At 49.5% G+C, this 17,374-nt stretch overlaps 1 protein-coding gene across 1 annotated transcript in view; it reads left to right on the top strand.

The window, feature by feature from the left end:
* ARHGAP26 (Rho GTPase activating protein 26) overlaps positions 1–17,374 on the top strand; it is a 116,396-nt gene that overhangs the window by 48,890 nt on the left and 50,132 nt on the right. The window contains 5 exon segments of the mRNA XM_032702980.1: positions 4,711–4,747; positions 10,407–10,472; positions 11,222–11,296; positions 16,067–16,154; positions 17,251–17,309. Of these exon segments, the coding sequence (XP_032558871.1) occupies positions 4,711–4,747; positions 10,407–10,472; positions 11,222–11,296; positions 16,067–16,154; positions 17,251–17,309 (325 nt within the window).

Here is a 17,374-nt window from a genome sequence, read left to right as displayed (position 1 = left end):
TGGATGGTGGGCATCAGTGCCCGTGGAAGTATTTTAGGCTTTGTGTGGTCGCTGTTGGTGTCCGTAGAGTATTTTAGGCTCTGGATGGTGTCTCTAGAGGTGTTTTAGGCTCCTGATGGTGACTGTCAGTGGCTGTAAGGGTATTTTAAGCTCTGAATTATGGCTCTCAGAGCATTTCTGACTAGGAAAATCCACAGTTGATGTTTGAGTTACCCACAGCTCCAGCATCGTGTGTATGTGTGGTAATGGCAGGACTGAATTTGGAGGGGGCAGGAGCAGATGCAGTGTCTGCATTGCTGCCTCTGCCCAAACTTTGGTGCACATGAAGTTGGAGATGTGGATTGAGGAGCAAGCACTCGGCTGTGGCTGTAGGTGGATGTGAGTGAGTTACCTTCTGGCTCAAATCACCGGCTCTGAGGGAGCAGGATAGCTGGTGGTGCTTCCCAGGCTATGTGTTCCTCTAGCGCTCATTTGAACATTGCAGACCTCTTAATCATCCCTATAAAACTATTTCCTCGTTTTATAGGAAGTGTAGATTTGGTGAAATAATCTCACCAAAGGAAATAACTTGTTCTTTGATGAATTATCTTAAATATCAAGTTCATAATTGAACATAGTGCAAGTGTCAAAGTAGTCATGAGTTGCTTCTGCTGTTGTGCTCTTGTAAAATTTATCCTTCTGGATTACTTAGGGATGGATCTTAGAATTTTTCAATATAGCTCATAAAGGCCTTGTTTAAGCCTCCAAACAGCAGTGATCCTACAGGAATGAAACAGCAGTAGCTTCTTCTGATAAAAAGATACAATCTGGTTTTGTTCAGGATATTTGGCCATCTACAGTATGAATTTAGGAAACTAAATTCAAATCATCAAGGTCTGCAGATTTTTCACTAGTTTGATATATATTTTTTCTATACACATCACTTCTGAAACTACCTAGTAAAGATATTTTGGCTCTGAAGATACACTCGAATGGGAATAATTATTGAGAGGGTGATGTTAAAGCATCGCAGTGCTGCAGGGCAGGGATTTGTCTGCACGTTAGTCACTAGCCCCAGTTCTGAGTTTTATAACCCAGCCTGTTCCCACACGTGTCTGTGGGACATGGGCCCTTCACCTCTGAGTGATGTTCTTTCCCTCAGATTTCCCACCCTTTGTCCGTGACTAATACTGAAAAGTGAAAGAAGCTTTTTATTCCACTGCAAGTTTCCTGGGTTTAGGTCTGTTTTCTCCAGAGTGTGTTAACAACAGGAAAACAGTGTGTGGGTATAAAAATACACTTATTTAATGGTATTTTATTGTCTGGCTCGACGCTGGGTGATGTGTGTGTCTGCAGAGCTCCTGCCTGGCCTTTTCCTGTCCTTGACAGCCCTCCCACGTTGGGTGTTTGTTGGGTGCTGTCACCCTGTGAGGTGTCACTGTGCCATCCCTTCGCGTTTACCTGACACAAGCGTCGGAGCCCCGTGTCCCGGTGCTGTATCCTGTGTGAGGCAGCCCACAGCCAACACGAGCATGGGAATTGTGTGCAGACATGCAAGAGAGAGGATATTGGGTGGGAAAAAAATCCAGCCCTTGGCAGTTGTTTGGAAGAGGGTCTGAAGAGGTTTTCCAGGACCATGTGTTCCCGGCTAGGTGCCCATCTCTCCTGGGACAGAGGTGCTGCAGGCCCGGCTTGGTGCTGTGTGTGTAGTGTAGGGAATAGAAGGAACCTCTTTAAAATTCCACACCCTTTCACAGGGGGAGGTTGGTCCATCAACTGACTGTCTTATATGTGAGGCTTAATCTTCAGAAGCATCCTTGTGCTTTAAGCCTGTGCTGTAAGCATGTTATCAGAGCTGTTTTGGAAAGAATAGAATATTAACATCCCAAGAACCAAGCTGGGCAGGAGCCCAAGGGTTTGTCAAGGGGGCAGATGTGACCTTTGGGGCACTGGACAAGCCTCACTCTTGGACTTCTTGGACCTCTTACACAGCAGCCCCTTCCTCAAACTTGGAAACTTTCTCTTATCCTGAAAAATCGCTCTCCAAAAGATTTGAGGCAGTATAGGAAAAGTATTTATTTTAAAAAGTAATGCTTTTCTTGGAAAACAAAAGGATATTACAGATTTGGGGCTTGTTTAAAACCCTGATGATGTAGAGTGGTGTTAATGGATTAACACAGACAATGGATTAAAGGTTTGTCCTCAATAAGATGGATATAGGATCACAGTATCTCCTTGTTTTATGGTTGCAGTTGACCTCTGCATGAAACTTCCTTCTCGTTGTGTGCGCACTTTGCAATTAATGGCATAAGCATGTTGTTTCCTTACCTGCCCTTTTCCCTTGTTTTAGGAGCAGTCTCTGGTGATTAACAATCTCTATTGTTTCATGGGTACAAACTGGAACAGCAAATGCACAGGGTGATGATCTCCCTGTATCTGATGTGCTGTGCACCATGACTCGAGCAGGATGGTTTGGGCTGGAAGGGACCTTAAAGCTCGTCTCATTCCAACCCCTGCCATATGCAAGGGCATCTTACACTAGACCAGATTGCTCCAAGCCCCATTCTTCACTGTATATAGTGTTACCTGTATGTCTGGGGTGAGCCAGGGTATGAAGCCTGCGTGTGATCCCAAGGAAGGGCCATGTGTCTCCAAGTCTTTGACTAAGAGTCATCTCAGGCTTTGTCCCTGGTCCCTTCAACAGAGGCTGGAGAGAAAAACCTACTTAGGGAAGGCTGATACCATGACTGGGGCTGCTGGGCAGTACCATGGGCAGGGGAACCAACGAGTGGTTTCCTTCCCTCTTTTCACATATTTTATTTTCTTGATATAAACACTGTTCCTAGAGGAAAACTCACTTGCTGACTGCAGCTGGTTTTGCTGCTGAATCATCCCCCGCTTGCCAGATGTGGCCTGATGGATTTTCTCCTGCAATTAATTGTCTCTACTTGGTCTTGCATTGCATAGCCAAGTGCCCTGAGAGGGAGGGAGGGAAAAGGTGTTCCTTGGAACTATCCCAGGAATTAGTTTTGAAGGGTCGGTCTCTGCCCAAACTCCTGGTTTTGAGCTATTCCATTAGATTTGTGCTCCCCAAAGCATGTCCTGGGTGGTAGATCTGATCCAAGGTGTCCTGCTGCCCTCTGGCTGGTGCCCAGACAGGCAGGAGAGCACAGGAATAGCCTGTGTTTGAGTGACCTGCAGGGAAGGAATCTGTTTATGTGCCCAAATTTTGACATGCTGTGTGACACACAGCCTTTTTGGGGTGTTTTTGGTTTGGGTGGTGGGGGTGTTGGGCTGGTTTTGGGGCACCATGGTGAGCTCTGCTGTGGTGAACAGCACGTGCCCGACTGCCGCTGGCACTGAACCTTTGAGGACACCACAGTCAGCTTCCCAGCCTCATCCTTCTGCTGGAGTCCTAGGGGAGATCCCAGCAGCAGGGACAGCACTGGGAGCACAGACCCTCCCACCTTCAGTGTTAATATCAGGGATTGGGATCCCGTGGAGGGAATGCCGAGCCTGCAGCCCGGCGCCTCTCCCGTCCCCGCTGCCGAGGCTGTGCGGCTGTTGCTGCCGGTGTGTTGCTGTCAACACGGCCTTTGGAAACGTTCCTTCCCCCTCGGCTATTTTGAGAGGAAGCATGTGATGCAGGCAGCTCCCTGTGCCGGGCTCCCTATGGAAGGGGGCTTCCAGCCCTGTTCCCAGCAGAGGAAGGGTGTGAGCGATGCGGCTCCAACAGCCTGCACCGGCTTTTTGTCCTGTCCTATGGATGGTGCAGCGGTCAGCTCCAGCTGGGATGCTGCTGGAGCTCTGGGGTGGGGGGGGGTGTGTATGTGTGTGTGTGTTCCTGTGGGGACTCTGAGTACTGAAGGATTATTTTAAACCATTTTACTCTGTTGAGCTGGAGAAATGCAACCTGTCTAAGGCTGATCTTCTTACAGCTGCTCTTGGCGTTATGCTGGGCTTTTAAACCGCCCTCACACCATGATTAAAACCTTCTGCCTGTGTTTTTCCCCTTTTAGTTGTATCCACTGAAACATCACTTTCATCTCAAGTAGCCAGGCTGTAGTAGTGATCGAGATGGGAGGAGGAGCACTGATATTTGAAGGCTGGAGAGGCTTGGGATGGAGTCCGGTGGCGGCTCTGCTGTGGGAAGTGCTGGATGCATTGCCTCATCCTGCTGCACTTCATGTCCTCTCTAAGTTAATGACATTTCTTTTCCTCTTGTACTCTTTGCCTGACTCATTTACTCAGGCTGTAAGTACCTGAAGAGGGTGGCTGCTTGCTCCGTGTCTGAGCTGCACCTACCAGAGATTCCTGTAATGCCTGTAAGGGAATTGCCTGTTTTACTCCAAGGTTATATCCTTAATGTGTGTCTTTTAGAAGAGGAGTCATAGAACTGTGGAATAGTTTGGCTTGGATGGGATCTTTAAAGGTCATCTAGTCCAACCCCACCTTCATTTTGTTTAAAAAGCCCTGTAGTTCTGGTTTTACCTGGTTCATCCCATTTGCATTCTCTTGTTGTAAGTTCTATCCTAGTTATTATTTTATTACAATTCCAGAGCTGCAGCCTTTGGGTGCAGAAAGTCATGGTGGTCTTTGGGGACCTCGTTGCTGGGGTAGGTGGAGGCAGGTCCTGGCAGCAGACACCATCGGGGTGACACCAGGCATGTCAGCAGGCCCTTCCCAGCTGGAGCCCAGGTCCTCATAAGACTTTCTTCTTGTGTTTTCCAGGTGTACAACTCAAACAAGGACAACCAGAGCGAAGGCAGTAAGTATTTCTTCTCAAGCCTGACCCCTGAGAGGTGACTGAGCTATGTGGTGGGTCAGCAGGAGAACCTGGTGACACTGGGCTGTGCTGGGCTCCCCTGGGCCAGGGGGTGACAAGAATTGGTGTGGGGACCACAGGGTGACCCAAGGAAAACTGTGTCTGGCACCCAACAGGGACCAGGGGCAGAAACCTGGTGGTGGGACCTGGGGCCATGGAGAGCAATGCGAGGCAGTTCCCTCCACCCCTTGGGATGTGTCCCCTCCTACCCCAAACCATGGTGTCCCAAGGGCAGTGCAGGGGTGCTGGTGGCCATGAGACCTGCTCCTGACGCTCAGCAGAGGGTTCAGGTGGCACCTGGGACCAACCAGCTTACCTTTCTGAGCCAGAATGTACAGTGTGAATGTGCCTTTCCAGAGGGGAATTGGAGCACAAATACAGGAGTGAGGAGGTCCTGTCTCATCAGGATTGACAACAAGAGCCCTTAAAAATAAAAAAGCTGTTTTTATTGTAGTTCAGGCAATCAAAGCCTTGAGTCAAGAAAGCACTTGTTTTTCTTCTTAGAGGAACAGTCGCACCTGGTCCTGCCTCTTATGTCCTGTGTTTTAAAACCCTTAATTGAGCCATTTCCCAGTAGGTTTGATTTGCCATAATTGCAATACTCCAACCCTCAGTCCCTTCCGTCCTTCCCTCAAAACCAGTCACGCGGTGGCCTGGGCTGACGGTCAGTACATGGTTCATTTTTGTGCTGCCTCAGACACGGCATTTTCATCTTGAGCCGAAGCGTTTTTCTCACAGTAATTGGTATAATTTGCAGCTAATGTTCCTCACACGCATTTCAGCCCTTGCACAAAGCAGTCTCTTCCCCCTCTCTGCTCTCTCTGCCGTGGTTTTTCTTTCCCTTTGGTCCTCCCTGGCATCAGCTGCACATCCATCCTTTCCTCCATGTGTTCCGCCTGGCTCTGTGCATCCCAGGTCATCCTTGCAGAGCTCAGTGCTGTACCTCACACTCAGGAAGGGCAGCATGGCCAATGCCCTGTGGGGTAGGAACTCTGCTAGAACAGCTCGTCTTGTCTCAGTTTTCTGGAGGGGCGAAAGGGGTTTTTGAGACACAGAGACCAGGACTGGCTCAGCTCCATCCTACCTGGCCATGAGCTGTCACCGCTCTGTGTTCCCCGCACACAGCCCCTGGCTCTGCCAGGACTGTACCTGGTGATTTGGCTTAAGAGACCATTTTGATGGTCTGTCTTAAAAGTGCAAAGGATCCTCCCTGTCTGCTCCACAGACTGTCCTTCCTGGCTCTTGGAAGAGGGTTGGAACCCTCGGCTGTGTACATAACAATGCTTCTGAACCCTCCAGTTGGGCTGGGCTGGTGTGGTCAGAGATCTGAACTGCCTCAGCCCTCATTAAATCCATGTCTTGGATCTCTGCTTGCCTCACCAGCCACTCTAAAATTGATTCAGGGACTGGCTTTCTGCCAGCAGCCCTTGATACAGGAGCTTCCTATAAGGGCTTGAAATGAGTACAGTGATTGAGTGGGTCCGGATGCAATTCCTGACCCTGGAAACCTCTATACCTCTGCTTCCTGCTTGTACTTATGGGAGCGTGACAGCACCTTGCAGTGCTGTAGTGGCACTTTTTGGCCACTGTCTAAATTTACAGAGCTTTTTGTTTTACATCCTGCTGAGTGGCCAGATGGCCATCGGCCCACAGGTGATTTATCTTAATCCGCTTTGGGAGGGGGGAGAAAGCCATGCTGAGGGGGTGAGTGGGTGTCACTGAACTGCGTGAGCCAGGAGGATTTAGATGCACTAGTTTGCAAACTAGAAGGACTTGCCCTGCTCTGTGGAAACAAATCCTCCAGGCCATTTGTGCTTATTGCATGGAACAGCACAGAAGAACTCCTTTCCCTTCTCTCCCCATTTCCCTCTCCTTTTTCCACTTCTACTTGGTTCCCCACTAGTTGAGGACCCCATCAAAACTTGTCTTTATTTTCACAAGCTCTTCACATACTTTGAGACCCTTGGCTGCCCTGTCTGCTGTGCCCTTATCTGTGTGGATCTGGCCACCCCATCAGGCACAGTCACGGAATCTCAGAATGGTTTGGGTTGGAAGGGACCTTTAAAGGTCATTTAGTCCAGCCCCCTGCCAAGGGCATGGGCACCTTCCACTAGAGCAGATTGCTCCAAACCCTGTCCAACATGGCCTTGAACACTTCCAGGGATGGAGGAGCCACAGCTTCTCTGGGCAACCTGTGCCAGGGACTCACCACCCTCGTTGTAAAAAACTTCTTCCTTTTATCTAAACTAAATTAACCCTCCATCTTCCTTTCCCAAACTTGGCATCTCACTGGTAGTTTGAGACTTGAAAACTCATTTCTGGTAAGACTTGAAAACTTGTTTCTCTCTGGTCTCTGCTTCTTGGTTTCTCCCTGCCTCTGTGGCTCTTATTTCCTTGAAGTCTTTGAAACAATTCAAGCCAGTGATCATTTCATGGCACAGAAACGTGTGGTGGGGAGGCAGAGGAGCCACTTTGACCTTGCACTACCACGACAGACACACAGCTGGAGCCAGCCAAGCTGCACAGAGCTGATTCAGTCCTGCCCCCTTCCTGATGCTCTGATATGCCACATCAGCGTAAAGTAAAGGAATTAATGGATTAAATAGAAATAATCTGCTGGGCAAAAATAGAATGGGATGAGACCAACTCACTAGAACTAGAGATGTGGTGCTACTTGAAGGTCAGGTGGGTGTGGGGGTGTGTCTGGGCAGCAGCTGCAATACAGGTGATGTGTATCACTCCTGCCAATGTAAAATGTTACTGTGATCGATTAATTACAGCTTGGGTAGTGCATCTCCTTGGCACTGGAATGCTGCTGCTGTAGGAAGAGCCTGGAGCTGAGTCTCACATCCTTCCCTGTGGAAGGAGAGCCTCAAGGGGGGCTCTTTTACTTGCCCTTGGACAGGCAAACAGGGCCTGTTGGAAATTAGGGTTGTCCAGCCCTGGCTCAGGCTGCCCTGGGCAGTGATGGAGTCCCCCATTCCTGGAGGGATTTAACAGGTGTATGGATGTGGCCCTTGGGGACATGGGTTAGTGGTGGCCTTGGCAGTGCTGAGGCAAGAGTTCGACTCTATGACCTTAGAGGGCTTTTCTAACCAGGATGATTCCATGATTCTGTGATCTGGACAGCAGTAGATCCAAATCTGCCTTTGATCTGGGCCGTTGCTGAACTGAATCGTTGGGTAAATGACTGAGATAAAGAGCAGCTGCTCTGTGAGAGGGGAAATCAAGCTTTTACAATGCTCATTAAAAGTTAAATTTAAGGATGAATAAAGGCACTTTGGATGTTTAATCAGATATTATTCCTGGATGTAACTACTGCAAATAAATCCCTGACCTTTCCTGATCCAGAGCTCAGCAATGAGTGGAAGAGCTTATTCATCTGCTTAGGGGGATTATTCCAGGTCGCTTCCATCCAAAGGGACTGCTGTGTTTTCTGCCCCTGCTATTGCTGCAGGGAGGTGGGATCCCAGCCCTGCTTGGCCATGGGGCAGTTGGCTCTGCAGGGTTATAGAATCATGGAATCAGAGAATGGTTTGGTTTGGGTTGGGAGGGACCTTAAAGCTCATCTTGTTCCACTCCCTGCTAGGGGCAGGGATACCTTCCACTAGACCAAGTTTTTCCAAGCCCTGTCCAACCTGGCCTTGGGGGTTGGAGGTGTCTTTTGTTTAAGTCCAAACATGTGAGGGACAAAAGGAAAATTGTTGTTTTATGTAATCATTGACACTTCCATAAACCAGGCACTTCAGAGAGCCTGAAACAGTGATCTGTGTTGGCTGGACAGCACCATGCAGGGACACCCAAAGGTCAGGGTCATATCAGTGCCAGGCCAAGGCTGATCAGACCTGCTGAACCAGGTTTGCTGGTACAAGAGGGTTTCCACACTGTGGTTTTGTGCTTCTCAGGTACCCTTGTACCTGAGTGATCTGAGGTATGGCAGCTGTGGCCTGCTGATGCAGAAGGCATGTTGGTTTTATGCTGCATCTGTGTTTGGGGAGTGGTGCTTGGAGCTCTCTAGGTGCCCAGGAAAGGGCCCTGCAGCTTCTGGATATCCACACGTCCTATGGCACAGGCATCCTGCAGCTTGTGTGCTTATGTTGGCTCGGCACGAAAGCCTGCTTGCCCAGAAAAACACAATAGAGCTGTTTTACTTTGCACTGTTTTGGGTCCTTGTGCCATTCATCAGACAAAGAACACCCCCAGCAGAGAACTCAAAACAAGGGATTAGGAAGGGACTGCTCCATGCAACCGTGAGCTGGCAGCTGGTCATGGAGCAGCAGTGGATCCATGTGTGAATAACAATGTGAGCAGGGGGAATGCAAAGGAGGGAAGTTGCACGTGCCCTTCTGTGAGGGCACTGCCAGCCCTGGGCACTGGTCCCTTTCTGCCCTGCTCTCCATAGAATGAGTTGTGTCTCTCACAACACAGCATTCTCTGGAGTCTGGAGCCCAGGGAAGTTTTGCACACTGTGGGTCTCCTTCCTATGGAAGGTTTCCCAAACCTTTCTGTAGGAAGGAAGTAATTTTCCATAACAAGTAGCTGTCTGTGTGCAGAGTTTTCCAGGCAGTGGTGGAAAGCTGTCTGTGGGATGAATTTTTCCAGCAGGTGTTTGGATCCATGTACAATTAATTCCTTGAAATTAAAAGTGAAAACCTGCATTGGCACGAATGAGTTGAGTTGTACATCCCATTAACTCCAATGTTTTAGCTCTCAGTCTCAGGCAGAGTCAGCTGCCTTTGGGACACCCTAATTTGCTCCAAATAAATATTTCATCTGTGCTAATAAAAAAACCTGAACCGTGCATATCTGTGCTGGGTGAGGCTGAGTGGGATGTGTGTGGTGGCTCACGGGACAATATTGTTCAACTGGACTTTTGCCTTGCTGGGGGCAGGAGTGGTTAGGGACAGTGCTGATGGGCACCCCCATCACCAGTTCCCCTCCCACTGGGCATAGGAGGTGCTTCAGACAGAGATTTGACCCAAAATTTATTCCCATCTCCCACTTTCTAATGCTCTTCCACTGTCATGTGCTGTCAGCTCTCTCCTCTTCATGTGATGTTTTTACCTCCACATTTTCGTAGAATCACAGAACCGTTTGGTTTGGATTGCTCTCAGCACATGTGTGGATGCAGAGCAGAAAGGATGCATAGGAATTCCCTGGGACTCATCAAGAACGCTGCCATTTCTGGGGATTTGTTGTATCAAAAATATATGATTTCCTTTTTTCCAAGCAATCTCTTGTCAACTTTCCAGACAAGTTTGGGTTATCTCACCTTGATCCTAAAATAATTTTTGACCATCTACAGAGGTAGATGCCTGGCTGAGCCCAGGGCTCTGCTTTTCAGTGGGTGTGGAGGGGCTGGTTCAGAGGGATGTGGAGGCTGGAATGACAGTCAGCATCTGTGCTTGCCTGGGTTACACCTGGTACAACCTGCTGTACTCAGGCTTTTCTGCCCTGAACACCTCATTTATCTCCCTCTTCTCCTCCCTGCCCCATCTGGGCAGTGGTGCAGCATCGCTGGGGATGGCAGGGATTCAGGAGGAGCATTGTACTCTTTTCCTCTGCCAGGTGTTCATCACTTCTCTCTTCTCTTCCCCTGCAGCTGCCCAGCTGGACAGTATCGGCTTCAGCATCATCAAGAAGTGCATCCATGCTGTGGAAACAAGAGGTAGGGCAGCTTTGGGGCAGCCCTGCAGCTGTTGGTAGTGGAGCAGTTGCTTTCCTGCACTTTTCATGGACAAAAATGACTCATTAACCCTCAGATCCACATCAGATGAACCCAGTAACGTGCTCGAGCCGATGCTGTTGCCGAGGCACGCGTTGGCCCTGTGGTTGGACTCAGCAAACATTGGGGCAGAGTTGGGCAGTAACACACTGGGTGTGCAAAAGAGGGGATGGGACCAAAGCCAGGGGTTCATTTGAGCATCCTTGCTGCAGGAATGCTGCAAAGCATGTCCTCTCATGTGGGATAACAGAGGTGGGCATGGCAGTCCTTCCCCAAAGCCTCTTGTGAAGACTCCTTGTATACAGATAGGATTTTTGTGAGCCTCTTGGCCCCACATGGGGGAGTGAAGAAATGCAAAAGGCTCAGACCTCAACCTGAAGAATGTGGCACAGTAAAATTTTCCCAAACTGCCCTTGTTAAGTGCAGATCCTTCATGGGGCAAACTGTAGCTCTCCTGATGGCCGTGGGGAGGAGGAAAGATGTCCTTAGATCCTTATTCCTGAGCTAATCGAATGTAACACTTTTATTGCATGGAGTCCTTGATATCAAACCCAAATTTTACCCTCTTCTATAATTTTTTATGTAATTGATGAGAAGGTTTCAGTGGCTTTGCTATTTGAGAAGCCAAAGAAATGAAAGAAATATTAGCAGCTCTTGTGACCTTCTCCTAATAAGCTCCTTGTTTTTCCTAGGGATCAATGAGCAGGGTCTCTACCGGATTGTTGGAGTAAACTCCAGAGTTCAAAAGCTGCTCAGTATATTAATGGGTAAGTATCTGGTATTTTGTTAAAGGCAAGCTGACTGTGCGGCTTTGAAGTCTTGCCAGCTGGGAGCAGAGGCTCTTGTTGGAGTCCCTAATTGTGGTGAATGTGCCCTTAGGACCATGTGCTGGTAGAGGCCGGGAGGTCCCTGGGCACTGTTGGCAAGTCAGAAGGTAGGACTCGTGTAGGACGTTGCTTTATGAGGTCTCTGGTGCAGTCACTGGTGTCCTGCTCATATGCACTCTTGAGTTCTGGCAGCCTTCCCAAATGCAAAGCAAAATCTTCAAAGAAATAGCTGAAAGCTTTGGGTTTTCATCTCCTACCTGCCCCCCTGTTCCCAGCACACTTTGAAATTATTTTCTCCTGCGTGTTGCATGCTGCCTGTGACTCTTCTTGCTTTCCCTACGGACCTTCTTGTGCCTGTTTATCACGGTCTTGCCCAGACCTTTCCAGCATGTGTTTCCCTTGTGCCTGAGGCATTGGACCTTGCAGTTTTGGATGCTCAGGAGAGAAAAGCTGCTGGATCACACCGTGACAGAGCTTGGTGTTGACATTTTGGGGCTCCCGATGTGCAGCCCCCTGTGTCTGCCTAGCAGCCTCAGAGCCTCTCACCTCTGACAGGGTGTGATGGCCAGAGAGAGGATGTGTTTGCTCCCAGTGCCTTTGTGCTCTGAACCAGCATTCCCGTGGGCTGGATCTGAGCACTGGAATGTGTAGGAGCAAATAGGTCTGGTGTCATAGAGCTGGTCTTTGTTCCTGGGGCAGGTCTGGGGCACCATGGCTGACTTTTCCTGGACTGGTTCCTTTTGTGGAAGTATTGCGTTTCCATCACCCACCACAGTGCAGAGCCCTGTATTGGGTCACACTTTTTGGGATACACTGAAGAATTGTTATCCTGACTTCCAGCCCAGTTCCATGTCAGCTACAGCCTGGAGGTTATTCTTGACCCAAAGAGGAACTCAGCCCTCCCTCTCTCTGCTCTGTTTGCTGCCCCTCCAGTAGCACCTTCCCTGCTCCCTGTGCCCTTCCCATGGTCCAGGCTGGTGCTGAGATTGGCTCAGGCTGTGTGGGACAAAACCATTTCAGCCCCTGGCCTTACAGTCAGCATTTGCATCCCACAGCTGTAGCCCTAGGCAGTCTGTGTGTCTGTCCAGGCATGTCTTGGACACACAGTTGAAGAGAGAACACATCTGAGCTGGAGCAGGGCAGCTGCCTCTCAGCCAGTCCTGTCTGGTGCTGCTCAGACTTGGCAAAACCACCTATGAAATTGTTGTGGGAATGGGGAAACGAATGCTTAATAATTTGTTAGCGCCCTATTAAATGTGTTTGTTACTCCTTGGGGGAAATAAGTGGCATTTCTGGTCTCTTTTGTCTTTCCCTTCACTTACGATCATTCCTTTGCTACAAGACTTCATTTTCCTTGCCCTCACAAAACTCCAGTGCTCCTTTCTCTACGCATTTCTCCTCACAGGAAGTTTTAATCTGTTATGTTTCACTTTAAACATCTTTTCCTTCTCCTTTTCCAATTCCCCCTTCTTTTTACACCATTGAGGTGTTCACTGATCCAAGCCCATGGTGGCTGTTACTGCTGTAAGCATGAACCTATGGAAAATTGGTAATCCAGGGGTGATTGGAGCAGAAGGGCACAGCACTAAATCCGGGCTCAGGGGACCTCTACGTGCCAGCTTTGCTCTGGCATTTGGAAAGTTTGCTGCAGTCAAAGAGAGCTGGTGACTGATGCTTTTATTAGAGAAGTTTGGCACAGGCTGTGGGACACATGAAGGTGCCCTGTGGCCCCCCCAGGTCCAGCAGGGGAGCCAGTGCTCTCCCGTGGCACACGTTGGGCACGGTTGCTTTAGAGCATCAGATGAAGAGCACTGCTCTGGGGTGGGTGCTCAGGGGTGCAGCAGGTCCACAGGCAGGTCCTCTAGTGGTGCTTGTCGTGCTGCTGCGCCTCGTCCCGTGGGCTGGCAGAGCGATGGACCCCGAACTCTCCTCTAAGGGAGGAGAGTTGGTCTTGGTGAGTCCTGGGGCTGTGACAGATGGCAAAACTCACTTGGGTGAAGAGCTCTCTGGGGCTGGGAGGGATCCAGTTTTGGACGCCATCCAGCATCCATTATCTCCTCGGCGACTGAAGCCACTCAGCTGTCGACCTCGTGTCTCATAACACGGTGATATATTGCTGGTGGTTTTCCTTTGTCCTGGTGTGTCCTCATTACTTGTTGGTGCTGGAAGCCCTGTTACAGGCGAGTGGAGGCTGGAAGCAGGACCCTCTTTGGGGATCCCCCGTGCCGTCAATCGTTGGGATGCTTTGCAAACCCGTGACTCCATATCTTTCTCCAAATTGTGGGTGATCAAATCTTCATCAGCCCCAGTGTTTGGGCTGTCTGTGAAGTCAGTGTCACGCAGAAACATGCCCCTTGTCAAACCCCATCTGTTCTTGCTGCCCTCAGGGCTCCAATATCCTGCTGGCAGCAGCACTGCTCTGCTCGGACACTCCTGTTCGGATCCAGCCCTTGTGAACGAAGGAACCAAATTGTGCTTACAACATCAGGTTTCCCTTATATTTAGAAATGAATGTGGGCAGCATTACTACTTCACATACAGTTTAAATGGCAAAAAGATCAAGTTTCCCTGAGCTGGTGTCAGTGACACTGCCGGGAAGGGCTTTGGCATGAGGTGTCCCTGCAGGAGGTCGGTGCAGGAGCTGTGGAGCACCAGCTCCCCATGGGCAGCAGCTGGATCAGGGACAGCCCCAACCTGTGGGTTTCAGATTGGGGCAGCAGAGCTTGTCACAGTCTGAACCAGTGTGAAGCAGTGGGGGGGTGTTTCCAGGGGCAGGTCATCTCCCCAACCTTCACCAGCACCAGGTGCCATCAAAATGAGGACAAAACTCAACACCTAACTAAACTTTTATCAGTGGGAGCTCTTGTGAAAGGATTTATTGTGGTAGTGTGTCAGAGGACAGTGGGGGCACCAGCAGGTCTGAATTCACCACTGGTATAAGTTACAGCATCTGGTCTGCTCTTGCTCCTATTCCATGTGGGCCATAAGGGCTGGGAGTGGGCTCCTTCAGGCCCCTCACTGCTGGGATGAAACGTCCCTGTGGCTGTTTTGGAAGTCTCTTGGTGAGAATTACAACTGGATGATGAGGTAGTGCCCCAGGTGGTTCCCCTCACCCTGGAGAAATTTGTGAGAGACATCAGATCAGTGACTGGCAGCAAAAAGCAGCTCCAGGGTTAATGCTGACTTTGGGCTATGGATGCTTTTCCAGCCCCTATCCCACACTGACTCCGGTTCCTGTGGAAGTGTGTCCTTGTGGGAGGCAGAGCTGCGGCTCTGGCTGCGGCATCGCTGCCTGGGGAGACAGATGCTGCAGCTGGAACCCACGGCGCTCACTTTTTGCAGACTCATAAATTTGAAGGTCAAGGGGAACTGATTAGCTGCTCTGAGCCTTTTCATGGGACCGACTGTGGAATTTCACCTCGTGTGCCATGATCCTGCCTAGAAACTGCTGGATGAGGTTTTGCAAAGACACACAGTCCAGACTTGTTTGTTCTACTTCGGTTAAAAAGTTTTTTTTAAAAAAAGGTGGAACTTTTGGGGGGGTTTGTTTTCTTGGTTTCTTTTTTTACTTTGCCAAGCTTATTTTGACTCTATTAAAGTTTCCTCCTTATAAAGGCAGTGCAGTAGGAAGTTTCCTCAGCATTGACACGGGAGGATGGAGTTCATTTGTGTGATCGTTGTGTGAGACACCCGTGATCTTTGTGTGAATATACATTTCTCACATGTTTACTTTTCCAGGTGCACCTCTCGATATTGTTTTTGAATTAAAATAAACCCATTGCTCCAAGGGAAAGCCAAACTCTATTCAGGGCATTCTTTTAAGTAGGTTGAAAATTACCCAGTGCTTACCTGGGGCTTTAAAATTCAAAAGTGCATTATTTGTGTCTGTGAAAAGGCAGAAATACCCCCTGAGCTGAGCCTGTAGGAGCAGATGGTGCGAGCAGCTGTGGCTGTGTCAGCCTTGGCCTTGGGCATGGTGGGAGCCCCCGCGCCTGCGCCGCTCCCCAGGGACGCTTGGCACTGATGGGATCCCGGGATCCCTGCAGAGGCTTCCCTGGGATTTCGGTGGGAGCTGGATCCTGACTGTGCTTCCAGCACTGAGTTAGCAAAACGTGTTTGTGGAGGAGCATCCACGTGGGAGAGATCAGCATATGGGGCACATCCATGCCCTGCCTCTCCCTGGCCGTGCTCCTCACCCCGGCACGGAGCCATTGCCATGTTGGGACTCAGTGCTGTGCCTGAGGTATCCATGGCCAGGCCACTTCCTGCTGGCCTGATGGTGGCTGTGCAGGAGGTGGCTGTGATTGCCTCGGTGGGGAGGCAGATGCAAGATGATGTTTGGCATCAGTGGGAAGAGGGTCCCTGTGCCCTGGGTCTGTGTCCTGTCTGTACCTGGCCATCACCACTGTCACTGAGCACCACAGGCTGCTGTGCCCTCTGTCCTGTCACCCTCAGAGCCAAACTGCCCATGTCCTCGCTTGGGATGGATGATTCCCTTTCTTTTCTCTCGTCCCATCCCAGTGAATGTGGCCCATCCCAGGTGATGAACCCCACTCCCCTGCTGACGTGTCTGTGGGGGTTGGCTGTGGTCCCTGGGCTGGGAATAGCAAATAAAGTGGGACATGAGAGTCTCTCCACACAGCTGAGCTGGCACAAAATGGAATTGTTTTCGCTTTGCTTCACTTTTGTCTTTTTTGTCTTTTTCCTTAGATCCTAAAACAGCCACAGAGACAGATACAGAGATCTGTGCAGAGTGGGAGATCAAGACCATTACAAGTGCACTGAAAACATACCTGAGGTAAGGAGAAAACCCTCACCTGGCTTCAGGAGGGGTTCAGTGGTGGTCTGGGACATTACTGCCCCTTATTGCAGACCTTTAGCAACAGCACTGTGATAGAAACAGCAGAAACTGCTCTTAGGTAATTTATTCTGGCTTTTCCCTGACCTTCCAGCATGTGTGAGTATAATCTGGGGAACACACTCATTTCTGACAGATGCACGTATCATACCAACATGATTTTAAAAGCTCATTCTTGCATCTCCTGCTTTGATTTAAGCTTTTCTCTGAGCTTTTCCCAATGGACTTCCACCTTCTGAGCTCGTGGCAGGAGGTGGGGGCGGTGCTGTGTAAAGGGCAGCGGCTGTGGAGCTTTTCCAGACGCGGTGCTGAGCTTTAGTGTAGTTATGATTTCTGTGTGTAAGTCGATGCCTTTATCGTCCTGGGTATCTTCCCACCGGGCTCGGGTGTTGGCAGCCGGCAGCATCTCATTATCCACAACATGCTCCTACCTGTTGTGACCACAGCTTCTTGCTCTCTGTGGCTGTTGTGTGCGTTGGGTTGTGTTTGACAGAGTGAGGGAGCACAAGAGAGAAGCTAAATCCAATTAGGCTGGTGAGGGTAATTAGCATGGTGGATCTCAGCCTAGAAAATCACTACAGAATTTTGCACGATTGGCAACATTTGCTCCAGAGTTTGAACTGTTGGCAAAGCAAAGAGGAACGTGGGCAGCACCAGTGTGACCCTCTGAAGGGATGCAGCAGTGGGAGGGGGCAAGGGGAATTGAATGGGAACAGGGATTGTGAAAGTTTTACAACTAGTCTTGTTTATCTTTTTAATTTATTTTTAAACTTACTTGAAAGTCAGGGGCTTGGTAATGCACTGAAACTCCATGTTACTGAAGGAATGCTAAAATTAAAGATTAATTTAGTGACGAATAAATCAAAGGTACTTGCATAGATCTTATTCTTTCTGATGAGGGGAATTAATTAGAGTTGCTGTTGCTTAATTCTGCACTTTTCAAAATGGAGCTGAATTTGTGGTAGAGGCAAAGCTTTCTGTGTGTGGACTGTGTTCCCCAGATGTGTTTTGTGCCTGTTTCCTTTTTATCTTCTAGAATGCTCCCAGGGCCCCTCATGATGTACCAGTTTCAAAGGAGCTTCATCAAAGCAGCGAGTGAGTTTGTTGATGTTTATGGCCCCGCTCCCAAAGTGGAGCCTCATTTGCAAGTTACTGAGATT

The sequence above is a fragment of the Chiroxiphia lanceolata genome, chromosome 15 (assembly GCF_009829145.1).
Source record: "Chiroxiphia lanceolata isolate bChiLan1 chromosome 15, bChiLan1.pri, whole genome shotgun sequence".
Lineage (NCBI taxonomy): Eukaryota > Metazoa > Chordata > Aves > Passeriformes > Pipridae > Chiroxiphia > Chiroxiphia lanceolata.
Note: the sequence above shows the minus strand (reverse complement) of the source record. Positions and strands in the feature narration are given on the sequence as shown.